The following is a 26,784-nucleotide window of genomic DNA, read 5'->3' as shown; positions in this document are numbered from 1 at the left end:
CTCAGATACCACACTGGGACAGGGCCACTGGGACTTCTATACATTTCTTTCTGTTCACATCATTATTCATTTAGGTTTGACAAATGTCTGGAGGACAAAAACCAAGACCATTGAAGGGCTGGGCTCTCCCATAAGCTTCACAATATCAACATGTAAACCTCCAGAAAGGTTAAGAAGGTGAAGATTGGTCTGGCCAACAATTTTTTAAACGTGTAATTCAAACCTTGGTTACTACACACAATTAGACCTTTGGTTACCATTCTCTCAGGAAGGGGTACAGAGGGGAAGAGACAGAAACAATTAATAGTTCCTTTCAAAGTACCATTGCCTGGCCTTCAGCCATTTCAACACATCTCTTCCAGCCTACATTGTGGGCATAAATGTGCCCTTAAGCAAAAATGAGCATTTTAAGTGTTGTGTAAAGCCAATTCTCATAGGATTGGGGTCGAGGTGTCTGTTAATGAGCAGAGCGGTTAGATGATCTGTTGTCTCAAATCAAACCAGGACCGATGCTCTGTAATAGCCTATTTATTTGGTCTCAAAAGAAAAGTTGAAGGTAACGTTTGTATGTTGCAGTGTTCAGATCAGCATTATTTTTTTATTTTTTTTAAATCAATGCAAAATAACTCAATTTCATTTAGCAATTCTATGAGACTTTATGATAACGTGTTGAATTATTTAAAACAATACCAGCATAAAGAAAATAACCAACCCATAATAACCCCATAGTATAAAAGACTTGATAAGGCTGGCGTAGCTCGAGCAGTTTGCTCCACAACTGACCAAACCTGGCTTTTAAAATGTTTAAATCATTCATAAAAAACAGCAGAATACACAATGGGGAAAAAGTCTAAATGTTCACATGCCATTTTACAAAAACATATCTGCATAAAGAAAGAAAAGTGAAACTAATATATTGTCAAACCTGGTATATAAATAGTTAAACTTTACAAAATCTAATAAATGATTCATTTGGTAAAATAAATTGTTAATATTTACAACACATAGGTGTCATTGCAAAATGGTTTGTAAGTCTGGAAAATAAGAATCAGCATTGGGATACACCATACAAAGAAAAAAGTGACTCACATATAGTTACACAGTGAATAAGAATTGTGGTATTCTTGAAAACCCTACCACCATTTAAAAACTTTCATAAAATACAACTAAGTGTCCTTTGCCATTTCACCAACAGGTTTCTCAAATATGACTATGCAGTGCCCCCCTCTGGCTGCAATGGGTACTGTAGTAGAGTTCAGGCGGACAATACTTTTTAGATGCGAAAAAAGGGGGTGCCAACACCGCTGCCATTAAAAAGTTGAGTAAAAAAACAAATAATAAAAACGACTAAAATATTCACCCAATCCAATGCCTTTACTGCCCACTAGGACTGTTGTGTAGGACCTAACCATTTTTTTAAAGTTCTCTCGCTCCAGTGACCGTCTTCTCACTGGTTTATTGTTCTGCTCTGAGCTTGGGGTAGGGGCGGTGTCTTTTCTCTCTGCGTGTAAAAACCTTCTACGGAACCCTTGTTGTCAGCAATTCAAAGTCAACCATACACACCACCGGCTAGACCAAAAAGCTAGCTTGGACTGCCATGTGGATATCAGTAAAAACTTGAGAAAAAAATAAAGATTTGATGTGAGGTTTCAACTCAAAGGTACTATACTTTCATTAAATGGCCGGTGGCAGTCTGAGGTTCTCTCTCCATTTCAGCATTAGTTAGCGCTTCTCATTGGCATGGTAACAACAATGTTCAAACAGACCGGCATCCAGGCTGTATGCAGATCAGCAGCATTACGAGTCTCCCTCTTCTTTTCTTTCCCTTCACTTCTATCCTCTCATCCGGTCCCTTCCCCTCTCATCCGGTCCCTTCCCCTCTCATCCGGTCCCTTCCCCTCTCATCCGGTCCCTTCCCCTCTCATCCGGTCCCTTCCCCTCTCATCCGGTCCCTTCCCCTCTCATCCGGTCCCTTCCCCTCTCATCCGGTCCCTTCCCCTCTCATCCGGTCCCTTCCCCTCTCATCCGGTCCCTTCCCCTCTCATCCGGTCCCTTCCCCTCTCATCCGGTCCCTTCCCCTCTCATCCGGTCCCTTCCCCTCTCATCCGGTCCCTTCCCCTCTCATCCGGTCCCTTCCCCTCTCATCCGGTCCCTTCCCCTCTCATCCGGTCATGGCGTGGTGGTGCTCAGAGCAGGCTGGCCAGGCTGGTAGTGGGTCCGTTCTGTGCCTGAAACTGTCCCACTGGAGGTGGTCCATCCGTCCACTGCAACAACAATCAGTCCATCAGCTCACCGTCTCACATTAATTCCTCGAGCTGTGCATGTACATTACTAGTCAAAAGTTTTAGAACAACTACTCATGTAAGGGTTTTTATTTTTACTATGTTCTACATTGTACAAGAATAGTGAATACATCAAAACTATGAAGTAACACTTATGGAATCATGTAGTAACCCAAAAAAAGTGTTAAATCAAAATAGAGTTTAAATTTGAGATTCTTCAAAGTAGCCACCCTTTGCCTTGACAGCTTTGCACACTCTTGGCATTATCTCAACCAGTTTCATGAGGTAGTCACCTGGAATGCATTTCAATTAACAGGTGTGCCTTGTTAAAACTTCTTATGGCTGGGGGGCGGTATTGTAGCTTGGGTGAATAAGGTGCCCAGAGTAAACTGCCTGCTACTCAGGCCCAGAAGCTAAGATATGCATATTATTAGTAGATTTGGATAGAAAACACTCTGAAGTTTCTAAAACTGTTTGAATGGTGTCTGAGTATAAACAGAACTCATATGGCAGGCAAAACCCTGAGACAAAATCCAACCAGGAAGTGGGAAATCTGAGGTTTGTAGTTTTAACACTTTGCCTATCCAAGATAGGAAGTGCAATCGGACCAAATTTACACTAAGGCTTCCACGAGATGTCAACAGTCTTTAGAACCTTGTTTCAGGCTTCTACTGTGAAGAAGGAGGGAATAAGAGCTGATTGAGTAAGAGGTCTGCCTGAAGGCCTTGAGCCAAGTCATCCGCGCGGCCGTGAGAGCGAACTGCGTTCCATTGCATTTCTAAATACAAAGGAATTGTCCGGTTGGAACATTTAAGATTTATGTTAAAAACATCCTAAAGATTGATTCTATACATCGTTTGACATGTTTCTACGAACTGTAACAGAACTTTTTGACTTTGTCTGGACCTAGTGCTCGCCCCTCATGAATTTAGATTTGTGAACTAAACGCGAACAAAAAAGGAGGTATTTAGACATAAATGGACTTTATTGAACAAACATTTACTGTGGAACTGGGATTCCTGGGAGTGCATTCTGGTGAAGATCATCAAAGGTAAGTGAATATTTATAATGCCATTTCTGACTTCTGTTGACTCCACAACATGGCGGATATCTGTATGGCTTGTTGTTGTGTCTGAGAGCTGTACTCAGATTATTGCATGGTGTGCTTTTTCCGTAAAGTTTTTTTGAAATCTGACACAGCGGTTGCATTAAGGAGAAGTATATCTATAATTCCATGCATAACACTTGTATCTTCATCAACATTTATGATGAGTATTTCTGTAAAATGATGTGGCTCTCTGCAAAATCACCAGATGTTTTGGAAGCAAAACATTACTGAACATAACACACCAATATAAACTGAGATTTTTGGATATAAATATGAACTTTATCGAACAAAACATACATGTAGTCCTATGAGTGTGATCTGATGAAGATCAAAGGTTAGTGATTCATTTTATCTCTTTCTGCTTTGTGACTCCTCTCTTTGGCTGGAAAAATGGCTGTTTTTCTGTGACTAGTGCTGACCTAACATAATCGCATGGTAAGCTTTCGTCATAAAGCCTTTCTGAAATCGGACACTGGTGGGATTAACAAGTTTATTTCTAAAATGGTGCATAATACTTGTATGTTTGAGGAATTTTAATTATGAGATTTCTGTTTGAATTTGGTGCCCTGCTCTTTCACTGGCTGTTAAGTCGATCCCAGCCATAAGAGGTTTTAAATGTTAATTTGTGGAATTTCATTGTTAATGCATTTGAGCCAATCAATTGTGTTGTAACGAGGTAGGGGTGGTATACAGAAGATGGTCTTTTACCAAATAGGACTAAGTCCATATTATGGCAAGAACAGATCAAATAAAGAAAAAAGAAATGACAGTCCATCATTACTTTAAGACATGAAGGTCAGTCAATACGGAACATTTCAAGAACTTTGAAAGTTTCTTCAAGTGCAGTCGCAAAAACCATCAAGCACCATCTAACTGTCATCAAGGCAAAGGATGGATATTTGAAGAATCTCAAATATATTTTGATTTGTTTAACACACTGTGGTTACTACGTGATTACATATGTGTTATTTCATAGTTGAAGTCTTCACTATTGTTCTAAAATGTAGAAAATAGTAAAAATAAAGAAAAACCCTGGAATGAGTTGGTGTTGTAAAACTTTTGACCGGTAGTGTGTGTTGGACATTTTGGGTGGATAAATATTCACCATGGTGCAGTACAAAAATATTGACGTATGATGACGAACTGATATCGATTGACGAGTTCTTATCCTAATGAAGTTATGCTTTAGAAGGCTGTGCATGAATTATATTATAATATGAACATGAATATGAATATAATGAACATGAATTATATTATAATATGAACATGAATATGAATATAATGAACATGAATTATATTATAATATGAACATGAATATGAATATAATGAACATGAATTATTTTATAATATGAACATGAATATGTATGAATATAATGAACATGAATTATATTATAATATGAACATGAATATATGAATATAATGAACATGAATTATATTATAATATGAACATGAATATGAATATAATGAACATGAATTATATTATAATATGAACATGAATATGAATATAATGAACATGAATTATATTATAATATGAATATGAATATAATGAACATGAATTATATTATAATATGAACATGAATATGAATATAATGAACATGAATTATATTATAATATGAACATGAATATAATGAACATGACATTATATTATATATGAACATGAATATGTATGAATATAATGAACATGAATTATATACATATTAATAGCCTGATAGATGGATCCTTACACTGATGAGGTTGTGCTCAGGGAGGCTGCAGGCAGCGATGTGGTCCTGCAGGAGCTGCTGGGAGAAGTTCTGATGCATCTGAGCCGCCTCATGGGCATCTATGGTGTTCCCACACGCCTTGTTCAGATCTACAGGGAGGAAACCAGTCCCAGTCAGTATCACACACACACCGCCTCGTGGGCATCTATGGTGTTCCCACACGCCTTGTTCAGATCTACAGGGAGGAAACCAGTCAGTACCACACACACATCGCCTCGTGGGCATCTATGGTGTTCCCACACGCCTTGTTCAGATCTACAGGGAGGAAACCAGTCCCAGTCAGTACCACACACACACACACCGCCTCGTGGGCATCTATGGTGTTCCCACACGCCTTGTTTAGATCTACAGGGAGGAAACCAGTCCCAGTCAGTACCACACACACACCGCCTCGTGGGCATCTATGGTGTTCCCACACGCCTTGTTCAGATCTACAGGGAGGACAACAGTCCCAGTCAGTACCACACACACACCGCCTCGTGGGCATCTATGGTGTTCCCACACGCCTTGTTCAGATCTACAGGGAGGAAACCAGTCCCAGTCAGTACCACACACACACACACCGCCTCGTGGGCATCTATGGTGTTCCCACACGCCTTGTTTAGATCTACAGGGAGGAAACCAGTCCCAGTCAGTATCACACACACACACCGCCTCGTGGGCATCTATGGTGTTCCCACACGCCTTGTTCAGATCTACAGGGAGGACAACAGTCCCAGTCAGTACCACACACACACCGCCTCGTGGGCATCTATGGTGTTCCCACACGCCTTGTTTAGATCTACAGGGAGGAAACCACACACACACCGCCTCGTGGGCATCTATGGTGTTCCCACACGCCTTGTTCAGATCTACAGGGAGGAAACCAGTCCCAGTCAGTATCACACACACACCGCCTCGTGGGCATCTATGGTGTTCCCACACGCCTTGTTTAGATCTACAGGGAGGAAACCAGTCCCAGTCAGTATCACACACACACCGCCTCGTGGGCATCTATGGTGTTCCCACACGCCTTGTTCAGATCTACAGGGAGGAAACCAGTCCCAGTCAGTATCACACACACACACCGCCTCGTGGGCATCTATGGTGTTCCCACACGCCTTGTTTAGATCTACAGGGAGGACAACAGTCCCAGTCAGTACCACACACACACCGCCTCGTGGGCATCTATGGTGTTCCCACACGCCTTGTTCAGATCTACAGGGAGGACAACAGTCCCAGTTAGTATCACACACACACACCGCCTCGTGGGCATCTATGGTGTTCCCACACGCCTTGTTCAGATCTACAGGGAGGACAACAGTCCCAGTCAGTACCACACACACACCGCCTCGTGGGCATCTATGGTGTTCCCACACGCCTTGTTCAGATCTACAGGGAGGAAACCAGTCCCAGTCAGTATCACACACACCGCCTCGTGGGCATTTATGGTGTTCCCACACGCCTTGTTTAGATCTACAGGGAGGAAACCAGTCCCAGTCAGTACCACACACACACCGCCTCGTGGGCATCTATGGTGTTCCCACACGCCTTGTTTAGATCTACAGGGAGGAAACCAGTCCCAGTCAGTACCACACACACACCGCCTCGTGGGCATCTATGGTGTTCCCACACGCCTTGTTCAGATCTACAGGGAGGACAACAGTCCCAGTCAGTACCACACACACACCGCCTCGTGGGCATCTATGGTGTTCCCACACGCCTTGTTCAGATCTACAGGGAGGAAACCAGTCCCAGTCAGTACCACACACACACACACCGCCTCGTGGGCATCTATGGTGTTCCCACACGCCTTGTTCAGATCTACAGGGAGGAAACCAGTCCCAGTCAGTATCACACACACACCGCCTCGTGGGCATCTATGGTGTTCCCAGACGCCTTGTTCAGATCTACAGGGAGGACAACAGTCCCAGTCAGTACCCTACACACACACACACACCGCCTCGTGGGCATCTATGGTGTTCCCACACGCCTTGTTCAGATCTACAGGGAGGAAACCAGTCCCAGTCAGTATCACACACACACCGCCTCGTGGGCATCTATGGTGTTCCCACACGCCTTGTTCAGATCTACAGGGAGGAAACCAGTCCCAGTCAGTACCACACACACACCGCCTCGTGGGCATCTATGGTGTTCCCACACGCCTTGTTCAGATCTACAGGGAGGACAACAGTCCCAGTCAGTACCCCACACACACACACCGCCTCATGGGCATCTATCGTGTTCCCACACGCCTTGTTTAGATCTACAGGGAGGACAACAGTCCCAGTCAGTACCACACACACACCGCCTCGTGGGCATCTATGGTGTTCCCACACGCCTTGTTCAGATCTACAGGGAGGACAACAGTCCCAGTCAGTACCCCACACACACACACCGCCTCGTGGGCATCTATGGTGTTCCCACACGCCTGGTTTAGATCTACAGGGAGGAAACCACACACACACACACACACACACACCGCCTCGTGGGCATCTATGGTGTTCCCACACGCCTTGTTTAGATCTACAGGGAGGAAACCAGTCCCAGTCAGTATCACACACACACACACCGCCTCGTGGGCATCTATGGTGTTCCCACACGCCTTGTTCAGATCTACAGGGAGGAAACCAGTCCCAGTCAGTACCCCACACACACACACCGCCTCGTGGGCATCTATGGTGTTCCCACACGCCTTGTTTAGATCTACAGGGAGGAAACCAGTCCCAGTCAGTATCACACACACACCGCCTCGTGGGCATCTATGGTGTTCCCACACGCCTTGTTCAGATCTACAGGGAGGACACCACACACACACACACACACACACACCGCCTCGTGGGCATCTATGGTGTTCCCACACGCCTTGTTTAGATCTACAGGGAGGAAACCACACACACACACCGCCTCGTGGGCATCTATGGTGTTCCCACACGCCTTGTTTAGATCTACAGGGAGGAAACCACACACACACACACACACCGCCTCGTGGGCATCTATAGTGTTCCCACACGCCTTGTTCAGATCTACAGGGAGGAAACCACACACACACACACACACACCGCCTCGTGGGCATCTATGATGTTCCCACACACCTGGTTTAGATCTACAGGGAGGAAACCAGTCCCAGTCAGTATCACACACACACACCGCCTCGTGGGCATCTATGGTGTTCCCACACGCCTTGTTCAGATCTACAGGGAGGAAACCAGTCCCAGTCAGTATCACACACACACACATCATCTTACCCTTGAGCAGAGCTGAGGACCAGAGCTGGACTGACATGTCGGGGATCTTGCTGGCCAACTGCATAGCTGGAACAACCATGTTGTTGCTCTCCTGGAGGAAACACAGCACCAAACGCATGGTTCAGATTGAATCACACCTCCTAGCATTGCTCTGAGGCATTATGTGGTCTGGGAAACAGTGCATTATGGGAAACAGTGGAGTGCCCTCACCCGGTGGTTCCCCAGTACGTAGAAGATATGGCCCAGTAGGACCAGAGAGCATGCAGTCAGACGATTCAGGTCTTCAGCATTGGACATCTTCAGAGTCTCCCTCAGGAACCGCCTAACGGGACACAGCACATTTGTTTAGGCTTCACAGCTCTTAGGCTTTCTTTCCAACTGAGCAAGTATTCAAAGTGTTGAAGGTATTATTTGTTTAGGCTTCACAGCTCTTAGGCTTTCTTTCCAACTGAGCAAGTATTCAAAGTGTTGAAGGTATTATTTGTTTAGGCTTCACAGCTCTTAGGCTTTCTTTCCAACTGAGCAGGTATTCAAAGTGTTGAAGGTATTATTTGTTTAGGCTTCACAGCTCTTAGGCTTTCTTTCCAACTGAGCAAGTACTCAAAGTGTTGAAGGTATTATTTGTTTAGGCTTCACAGCTCTTAGGCTTTCTTTCCAACTGAGCAAGTATTCAAAGTGTTGAAGGTATTATTTGTTTAGGCTTCACAGCTCTTAGGCTTTCTTTCCAACTGAGCAGGTATTCAAAGTGTTGAAGGTATTATTTGTTTAGGCTTCACAGCTCTTAGGCTTTCTTTCCAACTGAGCAAGTATTCAAAGTGTTGAAGGTATTATTTGTTTAGGCTTCACAGCTCTTAGGCTTTCTTTCCAACTGAGCAGGTATTCAAAGTGTTGAAGGTATTATTTGTTTAGGCTTCACAGCTCTTAGGCTTTCTTTCCAACTGAGCAAGTATTCAAAGTGTTGAAGGTATTATTTGTTTAGGCTTCACAGCTCTTAGGCTTTCTTTCCAACTGAGCAAGTACTCAAAGTGTTGAAGGTATTATTTGTTTAGGCTTCACAGCTCTTAGGCTTTCTTTCCAACTGAGCAAGTATTCAAAGTGTTGAAGGTATTATTTGTTTAGGCTTCACAGCTCTTAGGCTTTCTTTCCAACTGAGCAAGTACTCAAAGTGTTGAAGGTATTATTTGTTTAGGCTTCACAGCTCTTAGGCTTTCTTTCCAACTGAGCAGGTATTCAAAGTGTTGAAGGTATTATTTGTTTAGGCTTCACAGCTCTTAGGCTTTCTTTCCAACTGAGCAAGTATTCAAAGTGTTGAAGGTATTATTTGTTTAGGCTTCACAGCTCTTAGGCTTTCTTTCCAACTGAGCAAGTATTCAAAGTGTTGAAGGTATTATTTGTTTAGGCTTCACAGCTCTTAGGCTTTCTTTCCAACTGAGCAAGTATTCAAAGTGTTGAAGGTATTATTTGTTTAGGCTTCACAGCTCTTAGGCTTTCTTTCCAACTGAGCAAGTACTCAAAGTGTTGAAGGTATTATTTGTTTAGGCTTCACAGCTCTTAGGCTTTCTTTCCAACTGAGCAAGTATTCAAAGTGTTGAAGGTATTATTTGTTTAGGCTTCACAGCTCTTAGGCTTTCTTTCCAACTGAGCAGGTATTCAAAGTGTTGAAGGTATTATTTGTTTAGGCTTCACAGCTCTTAGGCTTTCTTTCCAACTGAGCAAGTACTCAAAGTGTTGAAGGTATTATTTGTTTAGGCTTCACAGTTCTTAGGCTTTCTTTCCAACTGAGCAAGTATTCAAAGTGTTGAAGGTATTATTTGTTTAGGCTTCACAGCTCTTAGGCTTTCTTTCCAACTGAGCAAGTATTCAAAGTGTTGAAGGTATTATTTGTTTAGGCTTCACAGCTCTTAGGCTTTCTTTCCAACTGAGCAAGTATTCAAAGTGTTGAAGGTATTATTTGTTTAGGCTTCACAGCTCTTAGGCTTTCTTTCCAACTGAGCAAGTATTCAAAGTGTTGAAGGTATTATTTGTTTAGGCTTCACAGCTCTTAGGCTTTCTTTCCAACTGAGCAAGTACTCAAAGTGTTGAAGGTATTATTTGTTTAGGCTTCACAGCTCTTAGGCTTTCTTTCCAACTGAGCAAGTATTCAAAGTGTTGAAGGTATTATTTGTTTAGGCTTCACAGCTCTTAGGCTTTCTTTCCAACTGAGCAGGTATTCAAAGTGTTGAAGGTATTATTTGTTTAGGCTTCACAGCTCTTAGGCTTTCTTTCCAACTGAGCAAGTACTCAAAGTGTTGAAGGTATTATTTGTTTAGGCTTCACAGCTCTTAGGCTTTCTTTCCAACTGAGCAAGTACTCAAAGTGTTGAAGGTATTATTTGTTTAGGCTTCACAGTTCTTAGGCTTTCTTTCCAACTGAGCAAGTATTCAAAGTGTTGAAGGTATTATTTGTTTAGGCTTCACAGCTCTTAGGCTTTCTTTCCAACTGAGCAAGTATTCAAAGTGTTGAAGGTATTATTTGTATGTCATGTATTGGAAACATAAATTGTTGCTACAATGTCTGGTGAGTCGTAGGTGAACTTACTTGGCCTCATTGTATCGTCCCTGGAAGAAGGAGAGCAGTCCACGGATGTAGAAGGCTGCTGCTCGCAGACAATGAGAGCTGGAGCAGGAGGGGTAGAGGAGTCCATTTAGACTCAAACATTGCACTTGGAGCTGCCGAAATACATAAACACTTACCTGACAGGGAAGTTGTGATCTGGGTTTATCCTCTCCAACAGGCTATAAAGCTGTCATTACAAAAAAGGGACATTAGACCCAAGTCAAAAAGTGCCATTCAGCACTACAACCATGCGATTCTGAATGCAGCCGATGCCCTCTGACCTCCTGGTGCCTGTTGCCTTCCCTAATGTAGACGCTGGCCAAGTTGGTCACGATGAACGCCCACAGCTCCTGGTGCGTCGTCAGCTGGAAGAGTGAAACAAGTATTTCAGTAAACACGCCAAGAAATATAAGAGGTTACTAAATGTTGGCAATAGGTATCTTAGACACACTCACGTCACTCACCCGCAGGGCAGCAGTGAACTGCGCCTCTGCGTTATCCATGCAGTTCACGGAGATGCAGTACAGACCCTGGAACAGACCACAAGCGTGATAAGGGATGTGATTGACACAGGAAAAACAGGACAAAATGGCTGCCATTTATAACGTATAGATATAATAAGTCACATTAAAAGGGAAATGACTGATACTCACTAGCAGGGTGTGTAGCTGGGATGCGTGGTTGGTGAACAACCTTGGGGACTGAGCGCACAGCTGACACACCTGAGAGATCTGAGAAGATGAAAAATCAAGCAGGTCACGTGCGCTTCAGTCTAACGCTCTGTATACATGAATGCGCATGCTAAGCTAGTTCCACACCTCCTGCAGTGCCGTGGCCTTGTGACCAGTGACGAGACGACACATGATGATGTGTTCTAGCAGGATGACTTGGAACGTGGAGAGGATGGGGCTGGAGTCCAGCACTGGAAAACACAACAATCAATAACAGAACGTTACCAACAAACATGAATACTACTACTGCTGCTGAGAGGGTTTGGTTCAGAGGACCACAGAGATCCTATTAAATTACCTCTATAGGTGATGATTCCCAGGACTTACTTTTGAGCTTTTCCAGCTGCATGAGAGCTTTGTCTGTGTATTTCTGGGCCTTCTCCAGGTAGCCTGCTTGCATGGAGTGCATGACTGTCACCTGTGGGAGGAAGCCCCCTTTTTTAACATATGTAGTGACAACAATATGACCCATAGAGGTCAAACGTCATGTGCAGTGTCTGTATCCCACCAGGTAGACGAGGACACACATGTGCTCCTTGGGAAGCCAGTGGAACAGGTCGGCAGGGTTACTGGGTAGGATCTCGTCGTCGTGGAGTGTAGAGATGGTCTGGATGCACTGCTGCAGCTGCTTCAGACACGGCTTCACACTCTTCACCTATCAGCCCAAATACAATGCATTCATCACATCAGCTGTGCCTTTGCAAGTGGGGCTACATATGAAATAATGCCTGAGCGTTGTATAATAACTTCTTATAATAATATCTCTGTGTGCTTATTGCTCCCAATTCCTGTCGTGTTGATTAAGTCCCATTTCAAACAGGTTTCAATAACAGGCCCTTATATTTTGTGACTAGTGACCACTCTCAAATACAGAAAGCAGGCCTTTGATGATTACTCAGGCCATACTGTCTGTTAAGTGTATATAGCTACTGTACCTAGAGAGTGTGAATTCCTGATTTAGATACACACACTTAGGTTGGAGTGATTAAAACTAGTTTTTCAACCACAACACAAATTTCTTGATAACAAACTGTAGTTTTGGCAAGGCAGTTAGGACATCTAGTTTATGCATGACACAAGTAATTTTTCCAACAATTGTTCACAGATAGATTATTTCACTGTATCACAATTCCAGTGGGTCAGAAGATTACATAAACTAAGTTGACTGTGCCTTTAAACAGCTTGGAAAATTCCAGAAAATGTCATCATGGCTTTAGAAGCTTCTGATAGGCTAATTGACACCATTTGAGTCAATTGGAGGTGTACCTGTGGATGTATTTCAAGGCCTACCTTCAAACTCAGTGCCTCTTTGCTTGACATCATGGGAAAATCTAAAATCAGCCAAGTCCTAAACATTTGTAGACCTCCACAAGTCTGGTTCATCCTTGGGAGCAATTTCCAAACGCCTGAAGGTACCACTTCCATCTGAACAAACAGTAGTACGCAAGTATAAATACCATGGGACCACACAGCCGTCATCCCGCTCAGGAAGGAGACGTGTTCTGTCTCCTAGAGATGAACGTACTTTGGTGCGAAAAGTGCAAATCAATCCCAGAACAACAGAAAAGGACCTTGTGAAGATGCTGGAGGAAACGGGTACAAAAGTATCGATATCCACAGTAAAACGTGTCCTATATCGACATAACCTGAAAGGCCGCTCAGCAAGGAAGAAGCCACTGCTCCAAAACCGGCATAAAAAAAAGCAGACTACGGTTTGCAACTGCACATGGGGACAAAGATCTTACTTCTTGGAGGAATATCCTCTGGTCTGATGAAACAAAAATAGAACTGTTTGGCCATGATGTCCATCGTTATGTTTGGAGGAAAATGTGGGAGGCTTGCAACCTGAAGAACACTATCTCAACCATTTTTTTTATTTCACCTTTATTTACCCAGGTAGTCCAGTTGAGAACAAGTTCTCATTTACAATTGCGACCTGGCCAAGATAAAGCAAAGCAGTTCCACACACAACAAAGAGTTACAACAAACATACAGTCAATAATACAGTAGAACAATAAGTCTATATACGATGTGAGCAAATTAAGTGAGATAAGGGAGGTAAAGGCAAAAAAAAAGGCCACGGTGGCAAAGTAAATACAATATAGCAAGTAAAACACTGGAATGGTAGATTTGCAGTGGAAGAATGTTTGGCAGAATGAGTGAAGGATGCTTTGTTGTGAAATAGGAAGCCAATTCTAGATTTAACTTGGATTGGATATGTTTGATGTGAGTCTGGAAGGAGAGTTTACAGTCTAGTCTAACCAGAAACCTAGGTATTTGTAGTTGTCCAGATATTCTAAGTCAGAGTTGTCCAGAGTAGTGAGGCCACGGAAGGAGAGTTGTAAGGCATTGAAGCTCGCCTGGAGGTTAGTTAACAGTGTCCAAAGAAGGGCCAGAAGTATACAGAATGGTGTCATCTGTGTAGAGGTGGATCAGAGACTCACCAGCAACAAGAGCGACATCATTGATGTATACAGAGAAGAGAGTCGATCCAAGAATTGAACCCTGTGGCACCCCCATAGAGACTGCCAGAGGTCCGGACAGCAGACCCTCCGATTAGACACTGAACTCTGTCTGCAAAGTAGTTGGTGAACCAGGCGAGGCAATCATTTGAGAAACCAAGGCTGTCGAGTCTGTCGATGAGGATGTGGTGATTGACAGAGTCGAAAGCCTTGGCCAGTATTGTTCGTTTAGGACCTTGAGCGTGGCTGAGGTGCACCCATGGCTCTGAAACCAGATTGCATAGCAGAGAAGGTATGGTGGAATTCGAAATGGTCGGTAATCTGTTTGTTGACTTGGCTTTCGAAGTCCTTAGAAAGGCAGGGTAGGATAGATATAGGTCTGTAGCAGTTTGGGTCAAGAGTATCCCCGCTTTCCAATCTTTGGGAATCTCAGACAACACAAAAGAGGTTGAACAGGCTAGTAATAGGGGTGGCAACAATTTCAGCAGATAATTTTTAGAAAGAAAGGGTCCAGATTGTGTAGCCCGGCTGCTTTGTAGGGTTCCAGATTTTGCAGCTCTTTCAGAACATCAGCTGACTGGATTTGGGAGAAGGAGAAATGGGGAAGGCTTGGGTGAGTTGCTGTGGGGGGTGCAGTGCTGTTGACCGGGGTAGGGGTAGCCAGGTGGAAAGCATGGCCAGCCGTAGAAAAATGCTTATTGAAATTCTCAGTTATAGTGAATTTATTGGTGGTGACAGTGTTTCCTATCTTCAGTGCTGTGGGCAGCTGGGGAGGAGATAGATGATAGATGAAAAAAATAGATGGCATCACGAGGAAAGAAAATTATGTGGATATTTTAAAGCAACATCACAAGACATTAGTCAGGAAGTTAAAGCTTGGTCACAAATGGGTCTTCCAAATGGACAATGACCCCAAGCAAACTTCCAAAGTTGTGGCAAAACGGCGTAAGGACAACAAAGTCAAGGTATTGGAGTGGCCATCACAAAGCCCTGACCTCGAGCCTATACAAAATGTGCGGAACTGAAAAAGCATGCATGAGCAAGGAGGCCTACAAACCTGACTCAGTTACACCAGCTCGGTCAGGAGAAATGGGCCAAAATTCACCAAACTTATTGTGGGAAGCTTCTGGAAGGCTACCCGAAACATTTGACCCAAGTTTAAATTGTTTAAGGCAATGCTACCAAATACACTCAATTAATATGTAAACTTCTGACCCACTGGGAATGTTATGAAATACAAGCTGAAATAAATCACTCTACTATTATTCTGACATTTCACATTCTTTAAATAAAGTGGTGATCTTAACTGACATAAAACAGGGAATTTTTACTAGGATTAAATGTCAGGAATTGTGAAAAACTGAGTGTAAATGTATTTGGCTAAGGTGTATGTAAACTTCCGACTTCAACTGTGTGTGTGTGTGTAATTAATAATATATATATATATATATTCTATCCTGGTATGTGTAAATGCTCTTGGCGAATAGAAGGCGATACTGATTCTGTACCTGTCCAGCGTCCAGGTAGTGTGTGACCTGCAGCACCAGGAAGAACACCCTGAGGGACTCCTTCTGGATGGGATTTCCCTGCCAGTTCTCCACGATGGTCCCACACAGAGTCAGCAGGGGGTGCACCTCCCCCAGCTTCCTCTCCATCAGCAGCAGCTTTGGACAAACACACAGGGTGACATTTCACTTTCCTTAAAAAAAGGAACAGTGTGTTATTTAACACTGTTAATCGTAGGAATTAGTGGATAGGGGCGGTTATCCCTTTAATTAAACAGCACTAAATAACGTGTCTTGTGTATTAGGTGGGCTGAGACTTTCATTAAAACAGTGCAGGAAGCAATGGTCCAAGTGCCTCCAGCAGAATTTAATAGAGTTTACATCATAAAAATGATCATGACTTAATTTGAATTCAATGAAGAGAGAAACTTGAGATGATCGGTATGTTTCTCAACTTACCATTCCTTTACTCAAAAGAAAGAGGGCTCTATGCGGGAGGATAGAAAACAAGGTTCAGTAACATCGTATAGCCAGACTACTTGTCATCAGAGCAGTAAAACACCCTGACAATGTACGGGTGTGACGAGAACTGCTCAAATGGTTCAACTTATGTTGTTCCATGATACACTACCTGGTGTACTCGGAGCCCACTACCCGGGCATACTCTGCCCCGACCCCCAGGAGGTCACAGGCAGACACTAGATCCTTCTCCAGCGTGTGCAGTTGCTGAGGGGAAGAAAAACAGGACCATAGAGCAAAGTCACTAATGATCGATATATACAGTTCCTTCAGGAAGTATTCACATCCCTTAACATGTTCCACATGTTGTTGTGTTACAGCCTGAACTTGAAATGGTTTCAATCTAGATTGTTATGGCAAGACAAAACATGTTCAGGAGTCAATTTGTTAAACAAGTCACATGGACTCACGGTGTACAATGTTTGACATGATTTTTTCTACCTCATCTCTGTACACTTTGGATGGTGTGTCAATACAAAAATACAGGCGTCCTTCCTAACACAGTTGCCGGAGAGGAAAGAAACCGCTCAGGGACTTCACTATGACTGATTTTGGTGATTTTAACAGAGTTTAATGGTTGTGATAGGAGAAAACTGAGGATGGATCAACAACATTGTAGTTACTCCACAATACGAACCTAAATGACAGAGTGAAAAGGATGCATGCTGTTTGCAATAAGGCACTAAAGCATACTGAAAGAAAAACTGTTTTACAGTTCATATAAAGAAATCGGTCAATTAAAATACATGTATTAGGCCCTAATCTATGGATTTCACTTGACTTGGCCAACCAACTGGGGAGTCAGGCCCAGCCAATCAGAATGAGTTTCTCACAAAAGGGCTTTATTACAGACAGAAATACTCCTACATTTCATCAGCTGTCCAGGCGGCTGGTCTCATGATCCCAGTTTCAGAAGCTGGGAGGTCCTGGGCTGGCGTGGTTACACGTGGTCTGTGGACGTGGAGGTCCTGGGTTGGCGTGGTTACACGTGGTCTGTGGATGTGGAGGTCCTGGGCTGGCGTGGTTACACGTGGTCTGTGGATGTGGAGGTCCTGGGCTGGCGTGGTTACACGTGGAGGTCCTGGGCTGGCGTGGTTACACGTGGAGGTCCTGGGCTGGCGTGGTTACACGTGTTCTGTGGATGTGGAGGTCCTGGGCTGGCGTGGTTACACGTGGTCTGTGGATGTGGAGGTCCTGGGTTGGCGTGGTTACACGTGGTCTGTGGAGGTCCTGGGCTGGCGTGGTTACACGTGGAGGTCCTGGGCTGGCGTGGTTACACGTGGTCTGTGGAGGTCCTGGGCTGGCGTGGTTACACGTGGTCTGTGGACGTCCTGGGCTGGCGTGGTTACACGTGGTCTGTGGAGGTCCTGGGCTGGCGTGGTTACACGTGGTCTGTGGACGTCCTGGGCTGGCGTGGTTACACGTGGTCTGTGGAGGTCCTGGGCTGGCGTGGTTACACGTGGTCTGTGGAGGTCCTGGGCTGGCGTGGTTACACGTGGTCTGTGGAGGTCCTGGGCTGGCGTGGTTACACGTGGAGGTCCTGGGCTGGCGTGGTTACACGTGGAGGTCCTGGGCTGGCGTGGTTACACGTGGAGGTCCTGGGCTGGCGTGGTTACACGTGGAGGTCCTGGGCTGGCGTGGTTACACGTGGAGGTCCTGGGCTGGCGTGGTTACACGTGGTCTGTGGATGTGGAGGTCCTGGGTTGGCGTGGTTACACGTGGTCTGTGGATGTGGAGGTCCTGGGTTGGCGTGGTTACACGTGGTCTGTGGAGGTCCTGGGCTGGCGTGGTTACACGTGGTCTGTGGAGGTCCTGGGTTGGCGTGGTTACACGTGGTCTGTGGAGGTCCTGGGCTGGCGTGGTTACACGTGGTCTGTGGATGTGGAGGTCCTGGGTTGGCGTGGTTACACGTGGTCTGTGGATGTGGAGGTCCTGGGTTGGCGTGCATGCCAATTGCACACTCTCAAAACTTCAGACATCTGTAGCATTGTGTTGTGTGATTAAACTGCACATTTTAGAGCAGCCTTTTATTGTCCCCAGCACAAGATACACCTGAGTAATGATCATGCTGTTTAATCAGATACTTGATGTGCCACACCTGTCAGGTGGATGGATGCACTCTATGTAAAACCTTAAAATTGTATGAGGTCGAGCACAAGATGTGGTGGAGCTCTACTCTATCAATAGCTTCATCCCACCACCCCTGTGTAAATTCAACAACCATTTCCCGTACCAAAGCAGAGTTAGTTGTTGGTGGTGTGTTTGTCCAATGACATAATACACAGATACATCTGAGAAAAGACTGCTCTCTGTCGGGGTCAGAGGCAATAAGCCATCCCAGGGTTGGCAAGGGGGTGGAGCCAGAAAATTGGGAGGAGACACAATGCCTAATCTGATGGTAACGGAAAAAGTGAGATGGAGGCAAAGAGTATTTAGAGGCCAGGTTGGGAAAACTCTGTCATTTACATATAGAAGTCTTGGAAGGACTTGATGCTTTCTCTCACTAGATAATACCTTTCCTTTTCCATTAGGGAAGCAGAGAATAAGTGACTTATCAATAAGGCCCATAGTAGATGCAGAGGAGAATTTTAAAATGCTGTCGAAACTGGTACGTTAAGTGTGGAAAGCACTACAGGGTTGCCAGTATAGCGAGAGGGCGATGCTGGGAGAGAAGAGCAGAGTAAAGCAGGAAGAGAAGCAGAAATACCAGAATGTGCCTCTAGGTGGCAGCACAGGGTATCTGGAACTTGTAACCAGAATGGCAATTCTGTTGGCTGCCCGGTAATGGTGTAAAAGTTGGGTAGTGCCAGCCCTCCTAACCTTGCATCTCTGAAGTAAAGATCTAACTCTGGGTACCTTTCCTCCCCAGATAAATGTAGTAACAGCCTGATTGACTTTTAAAAAACAACATTTTTTAATTCTTTATAAAAAATAACAATGGGATAGATTGAAATAGATAAAGGAATTTGGGTAAACTGTTCATTTTTACAGCATCAACCCTTCCTATAAGTGACAGTGGTAAGCTACCACAGCTCTGAAAATCAGATTTCATTTGCGTAAGCAGGGGAGCAAAGTTTGCAGGGGAAAAAAAGAGAATGAGAATACAAAACTGTAGACAAAAAATGTTGCAAAGAAATTAAAATCCAATATGACATCACTGACTACCACTTCCGATTTTCAAGCATGGTGGTGGCTGCATTATGTTATGGGTATGCTTGTCATCGGCAAGGACAAGCAAGTGTTTTGGGATAAAAACAAACAGAATAGCGCTAAGCACAGGCAAAATCCTAGAGGAAAATCTGGTTCAGTCGGCTTTCCAGCAGAGAGACAGTAACCTAAAACACAAGGAGTTGCTTACTAAGACGACATTGAATGTTCCTGAGCGACCTAGTTAAATCTACTTGAAAATCTATGCCAAGACTTAAATGGCTGTCAAGCAAAGGATCAAAACACAACTTGACAGAGCTTGAAGGATTTTTGCAAATATTATACAATCCAGGTGTCCAAAGCTCTTGAAGACCCAGAAAGACTCACATCTGTAATAGCTGCCAAAGGTGGTTCTAACACGAGACCTGTATTTCATTTTCTATACATTAGCAAGCATTTAAAAACGTTGTAATTTTTTTTAACTTTGTCATTATGGGGTGTTGTGTGTAGATGTGTGATATTGTTTTTAGTTTTATTCCACTTTGAATTCAGGCTGTAACAACAAAATGTGGAATAAGTCAAGGGGTATGACTACTTTCCTAAGGCACTAAATAGAGGTTATTTCAAAACGTACAAGTTTAGTTGTTAGATTGACGTACCGCCAGTTGGAAGAGTAATCTGCAGTGCCAGTAGGGAGTCTGTTGGGAGATCTGAATGGCCTTCCGCAGCAAGGGCTTCGCAGAGTCAACCAGATTCTAAAAACAGACCAGAGAAAATCACTTTCACTACAATACCAAAACCTACAATCAAAAGTGTTTTCTAAACTACCATATGCTACTTTATCTTAGTTTCAGAGTTCACTTACATGCAAAAGCAGCTCAATGAGGGAAAAGACAATGCAAAGATTACTGATCAAGCTTATTTTGTGATGACATAACAGCCAAAAAGTCAAATGAATGAGTATGACATTGTCTTGAAAAACGGTTGAATGACTACAGAAAGGGTGACAAATAAAATCACAAAGACAAACATGTGAACAGAACTGTTTGAATGCAGGAAGTGGCCTAGTGCATGGTGAAGGAAGGGCATGGTGAAGGAAGGCAACAGGGTGCCAAAGATAACAACACTTCACTTACCTGTTGGCAATAGAGCTCTGACAGAAGACTTGCAGCCTCAAATTTGACATCTTCAAACTGAGGGATCTGGTATTATTTGTAAAGGAAAAAAATGTCTCACTGCAATCTGCACAACACTACAATCAATGAAGATTAAAATATAGATAATTGAAAGCAAAGGTCAACACTTCTCCAGTTAGATCAGAGGTTAACACCTCCCTGGAGACCTTTCTGTAAATATGTATTGGCGGATTGCAACCGAGAGGTGCATACACCTACTATATTGGAGTATGAGGCCAGATTACATTTCTATTTAGCCCTGTGTTTCCACCTACTCTTCTGGAGTGTGAATTCATTCAACTTTGTGAAGGGAGAAGGGCCAGGGAAAAGTGGAGAAAAATAGCCTTGGAGGACGGGACGCTATCGTTTCACACACCTTGTAACTCTTCTGCAGTAAAATCTACACCCGAGTATTCTTCTCTGCAGTTGTCGCCACATCTATCTTCTGAGATTCACGGTCAATTTCTGCGCTACAGTTGATAACCACAGCTTTGAAAGGGAAGAAACCAACCTTTCTGAAGCACATTATTCCCATCACTCTCTATTGGTCTCTGCCTACTCAAAGGGGTGCCTCTTGGGTTCAGGGCGAGGGATCCCATCTTCCTCTCTTCACTAACTCAACATACGACACCTTCTGTAATACTCTGGCAACCTCAACCTGCCCCTCTCTCACAGGACCCTTCTGATCTCCAGCACCATGGGTACCCCTACAGGTAACACACACACCTATTCCCACCGATACTACACATTCCTTTGTCTCTGACCCTGGCAACCTCAACCTGCCCCTCTCTCACAGGACCCTTCTGATCTCCAGCACCATGGGTACCCCTACAGGTAACACACACACCTATTCCCACCGATACTACACATTCCTTTGTCTCATGCCCGAACTGCACTCTTCTCACATCAGTGGCATCCGTTTCACTCTCTCCACAGAGCGACGCACTAAATCCTCTCCTCCATTGTATTTTTTTTAAACGTTATCCTCGCTCTCTTCAACTCCATGTCACTCATCAGTTTCACTTTCTGAGCCACTAAAAGTATGGTTTCCATTTTTTGTACACCCATCTACTCGTTCCCCAATGTTTTTCCTTGTTCCCTTGACCCGGTCCCCATCTTCCTCGTGTCAAGGCCACCTTCTGAACTGCTGTAGCATTATGTCCCATGCATGTACTTCTCTCTCTCAACCTCCTCTCTTGTATCAGGTTTTCCCCCTTGTTCTTGACCCCTATCAACCTCCCTTCCCCATCCTCCATATTCGAAACCCCGGGCCTCGAACCACCAAAAAGTCCCTTCCCCATCCTCCATATTCAAAACCCCAGGCCTCGAACCACCAAAAAGTCCCTTCCCCATCCTCCATATTCAAAACCCCAGGCCTCGAACCACCAAAAAGTCCCTTCCCCATCCTCCATATTCAAAACCCCAGGCCTCGAACCACCAAAAGTCCCTTCCCCATCCTCCATATTCAAAACCCCAGGCCTCGAACCACCAAAAAGTCCCTTCCCCATCCTCCATATTCAAAACCCCGGGCCTCGAACCACCAAAAAGTCCCTTCCCCATCCTCCATATTCAAAACCCCGGGCCTCGAACCACCAAAAAGTCCCTTCCCCATCCTCCATATTCAAAACCCCGGGCCTCGAACCACCAAAAGTCCCTTCCCCATCCTCCATATTCAAAACCCCGGGCCTCGAACCACCAAAAAGTCCCTTCCCCATCCTCCATATTCAAAACCCCGGGCCTCGAACCACCAAAAAGTCCCTTCCCCATCCTCCATATTCAAAACCCCGGGCCTCGAACCACCAAAAAGTCCCTTCCCCATCCTCCATATTCAAAACCCCGGGCCTCGAACCACCAAAAAGTCCCTTCCCCATCCTCCATATTCAAAACCCCGGGCCTCGAACCACCAAAAAGTCCCTTCCCCATCCTCCATATTCAAAACCCCGGGCCTCGAACCACCAAAAAGTCCCTTCCCCATCCTCCATATTCAAAACCCCAGGCCTCGAACCACCAAAAAGTCCCTTCCCCATCCTCCATATTCAAAACCCCAGGCCTCGAACCACCAAAAAGTCCCTTCCCCATCCTCCATATTCAAAACCCCAGGCCTCGAACCACCAAAAAGTCCCTTCCCCATCCTCCATATTCAAAACCCCAGGCCTCGAACCACCAAAAAGTCCCTTCCCCATCCTCCATATTCAAAACCCCGGGCCTCGAACCACCAAAAAGTCCCTTCCCCATCCTCCATATTCAAAACCCCGGGCCTCGAACCACCAAAAGTCCCTTCCCCATCCTCCATATTCAAAACCCCGGGCCTCGAACCACCAAAAAGTCCCTTCCCCATCCTCCATATTCAAAACCCCGGGCCTCGAACCACCAAAAGTCCCTTCCCCATCCTCCATATTCAAAACCCCGGGCCTCGAACCACCAAAAAGTCCCTTCCCCATCCTCCATATTCAAAACCCCGGGCCTCGAACCACCAAAAAGTCCCTTCCCCATCCTCCATATTCAAAACCCCGGGCCTCGAACCACCAAAAAGTCCCTTCCCCATCCTCCATATTCAAAACCCCGGGCCTCGAACCACCAAAAAGTCCCTTCCCCATCCTCCATATTCAAAACCCCGGGCCTCGAACCACCAAAAAGTCCCTTGCTTCTCAGCCTTGTCTTCAAGAACTCAGTGTGGAAGTGGTGGCAGCATTTTACGCAACAGGAACCACGAAAGTACAGCGTGACATCATTTCCCCATCCCTAGCAAACACAGTTGATTAAACTATCTGCATTCTAAACTGAAAATCAGGATTAGTTGATTATTGAAGTCAGCTGTGTTAGCTGGGGAAAAGTGACATAAGTCAGGCCCCCCCCCAGGACTGGAGTTGCACATCCCTGAGATAGTATTTACACAACGATGCTTATTGACTATGTGGCTCGCAACAACAACCATATAAACGGTCTATCCCCTCCTCGGGGAACGCAGGATGTTTCACTATGTTGTTGTAGGCCTGAACTAGCTCACCTGATTCACCTAGTCAAGGGTTTGATGATTCATTAACAAGTTGAATCAGCTGTTCTATAGATAAATAAATAAATGGAACGGTCTCCCCCGAGGAGACGTTTGAGAACTACTGCGTTAGATGCATACTCTCACACACACACACACACACACACACACACACAAAACCATTCTAATGCAAAAGGATACTTGTTGTGATATGAACCACTGTGGAAGAAAACAGAGTGCGAAAGTTAGTTTCAAGCATCCGTTTTGTACATGGAATGTTGATGTCCTAACAATTAATGTAATATTCTCACTGATGAAATCAACAACGTTGGTTCACTTTTCTGATCTGCAACACACAGACCGCTTTGCCATAACTGCGGCCTTTACTTTCCCCTCCACAATATCCAGGAAGTTTCCTATGGACTGCTCACCGCTTTCTCCAAGTGGCTCCGGGCGAGTTCCGTGTTCTTGGTGTGGTGGTAGAGTACCGAGCCCAGTTGGAGATGAGTTCGGGCTTCGACCCTCTGCGGCGGCTTAAACTGGAACACCGCCTGCAGACAGTGGACGCAGAGACGGATCTTGGGGGGACTTGAGGTGCGAAAATGTTCCGCAAAGCCGAGCAGAGCCAGATACCAAGATTCCGGGGCTTCTCCGCTTGTCGCCATTTTGCTAACAAAAGCAACAGTCGCTATCACACGACTGCCGCAGTTCAGCGATAGTTTGCTCCAGGGCGCTGATCTAACATCGGTTATGCTCTCTGACTTGTGAATGTCGTGGTTAAATTGGGTAAATTGTCATTGACAAAGATGATGGATATACTAACAAGATACTACATGTCTCTCCGCCCTAATAGTGGGGGTCGTTATCCACAAAGCGGGCTGTCCAGTTTAGGCTTTGGATTGGTGGATACATCTCATTATTGTAACACCTTTTTAAATATTCGGTACGGGTTGACGTCAGCCGCATGTATTCAATGGACAGAGACGCTGTGCGACGAGCCTCATGACATGAATATGCATTACCATCGAGACAACTCCGATAGTGATTTTTTCTGTTTCCTGGGAGTCACGTGTCCTACAGCAGTACACTCGTAACAAATTAAATATATATTCGATCAAATAAAACTCATGTAGCAAATAAACCGTTTCTTTTTTTTTGTTGACACTCGCCATACAAAACGTATTGCTTGATGGGCGAAACACCACCTGCTGGAGGGAGAGATTATCCGTGGAGTTGGGCCTATATGTGCACAGGGTGACCGGACGGGTTACCGGGTGTTAATGGGGCCAAATAGCCCGCCTTTAAAGAAGCTAAGAAGGCGCTGAAACATATACACTGTTATGCAAATCACCAGCGGAGACGGCTGGGCGATGGCCAATCATATCGAGTGGTTCCCATGACGAATGTGACGCTATGCCACCCAAGGCTGGAGACTTTCAAAGGCGACTGACAACAATACTAGGATGGAAGCAAATGTGATTATAACGTCTTAACGAATCATGTTGAGAGGAATATGTTAGTTAATGTAGAGACAAACGATTATGCATATTTTATTGTCAAAGTTAATTTACGAAAATCGCGATTTAGCAAGCTAGCTGGCTAACTAATAGCCTGGCTAGCTTTATGGGTGTTGTGACATGAGTATGAAATTGTAATTATGGTTGTTTAATGTTTTAGGGACTCCCGAAACGACGAGCAAACCAGGCTGTCGTCTTGTGAAACAGTGGATATAAATAATCTAGCTAAAGCTTTTTACTGCAAATATCATGTACCATTTTGTAAGCTTGCTCTTGCTGATATTTGCCATGCAATGCAGAAATAAGTAACCTAGCTAGCTAAACCATTTTCCTGCTTATTGTGCAGTGGAGGATAAAATTGCCTGTATGCCTACGGATATGTATCCGATCTGTGTATGGACTCTAAGACGTTTGGTATTGTAATGAAACAGCAGGGAGCAGGTCTCGAACCCTCGACCTTCTAGCCCGAAGTCCAGCGGGCTATCGACTTTACCGCAAAAGGATGTTCGAGCGGCAGAGTCGATATCCGCGCTTATAAACCCAGGGTCGTTACAGTATACATGTTAGTTCAGAACCTAGCTATGAATCTCAGCTGTCAGAGACAGTTGTATCAAATTCAAAACAGTTTGAATGACATGAAGCCTATGTATTGAGTAGAATATAACTTTGTGCCAAGGATGCAAGTCGTATATACATGTAGTTATTACCATGCATGAGATCCCCACATTGTAGCCTGTACATTTAATATGTTCACTGATCATGTAACTCTACCTTGGCAAATAAAGGTGCAGTTCAGGTATGAATGTCTGAGATTGTTTTTCAGTCATATCCAATACCAGGAGTATTAAACTCTAGTTCTTGAATGATGCTGAGTCTGCATGTATGTATTACAATTATACACTTCAACAGTGTTTAACACTACTGGTCCTGGGACATCAATGATTACACATTGTAACTATGCAATAGACTAGAAACATGATTTAACTAGTTAAAGGCTGATTTGTTATTCATATATATAAATATATATTTTAAATTAAACAGTACACACTTCATATGCATCATGTAAATACTCTAAAACCGGTTAATCTCAATATCTAATTTCCTTAATCTACATTGATCTGATTAACACGGAATAGGTGTAGTATTTAATCAAATGAGACTTAATTTAAACCAGTAGAGAACGTGAAACACTTTATTGAAATAAGTTCATTATCCAAGTGTTAAAAATAGATAATGTATTATACATGCATTATAAATACAAGTTCAATCTGTACTTCACATCTGGTGTGCATTATAAATACAGGTTCAATCTGTACTTCACATCTGGTGTGCATTATAAATACAGGTTCAATCTGTACTTCACATCTGGTGTGCATTATAAATACAGGTTCAATCTATACTTCACATCTGGTGTGCATTATAAATACAGGTTCAATCTGTACTTCACATCTGGTGTGCATTATAAATACAGGTTCAATCTGTACTTCACATCTGGTGTGCATTATAAATACAGGTTCAATCTGTACTTCACATCTGGTGTGCATTATAAATACAGGTTCAATCTGTACTTCACATCTGGTGTGCATTATAAAGCAGTAATAAATATCAGGTGGCGAGAGATGTAAAAGACAGAAACACAGTGCTCCCCTAATATTCTCTCAGTTCATCACAATCACATAAGTGTCTCTCGTGGTGTCTCTTCACCAGCCTTGGGTTCCCAGTCGCCCCGAAGGTTATCTTAAGAGAGGGTGAGTTGGCGAT

At 44.2% G+C, this 26,784-nt stretch overlaps 1 protein-coding gene across 2 annotated transcripts; it reads right to left on the bottom strand.

The window, feature by feature from the left end:
* Positions 1-578: 578 nt before the first annotated feature.
* LOC135559068 (MAU2 chromatid cohesion factor homolog) lies at positions 579-24,388 on the bottom strand. 2 transcript variants are annotated; one of them, XM_064993420.1, is made up of 19 exons: positions 23,938-24,388; positions 23,708-23,725; positions 20,476-20,541; positions 19,999-20,094; positions 16,305-16,399; positions 16,133-16,160; positions 15,677-15,832; positions 12,215-12,361; positions 12,034-12,124; positions 11,794-11,897; positions 11,629-11,706; positions 11,440-11,505; positions 11,257-11,340; positions 11,113-11,162; positions 10,958-11,035; positions 8,591-8,702; positions 8,381-8,471; positions 5,115-5,242; positions 579-2,264 (listed from the first exon to the last, which is right to left on the bottom strand). In XM_064993420.1, the coding sequence occupies exons 1-19, from the start codon at positions 24,169-24,171 to the stop codon at positions 2,187-2,189; spliced, it is 1,800 nt and encodes a 599-aa protein (XP_064849492.1). In that variant the 5' UTR covers positions 24,172-24,388; the 3' UTR covers positions 579-2,186. The 2 variants fall into 2 exon arrangements, with proteins under 2 accessions (XP_064849492.1, XP_064849491.1); XM_064993419.1 differs by having other exon boundaries at positions 11,431-11,505; positions 23,938-24,386.
* Between the last annotated feature and the right edge of the window lie 2,396 nt (positions 24,389-26,784).

Source organism: Oncorhynchus masou, chromosome 17 (assembly GCF_036934945.1).
Source record: "Oncorhynchus masou masou isolate Uvic2021 chromosome 17, UVic_Omas_1.1, whole genome shotgun sequence".
Lineage (NCBI taxonomy): Eukaryota > Metazoa > Chordata > Actinopteri > Salmoniformes > Salmonidae > Oncorhynchus > Oncorhynchus masou.
This window is presented reverse-complemented; position numbering and strand designations above follow the sequence as displayed.

Excerpts from the sequence above, each read along its gene's own strand:
- LOC135559068 (XM_064993419.1), bottom strand. The coding sequence starts at position 24,171 with ATGGCGACAAGCGGAGAAGCCCCGGAATCTTGGTATCTGGCTCTGCTC. Across the intron at positions 16,161-16,304 it reads GTGGGCTCCGAGTACACCAG|AGCCCTCTTTCTTTTGAGTA; the intron begins GTAGTGTATCAT and ends CCTCCCGCATAG. Across the intron at positions 11,163-11,256 it reads AAGGCAACAGGCACCAGGAG|CTTTATAGCCTGTTGGAGAG; the intron begins GTCAGAGGGCAT and ends TTGTAATGACAG.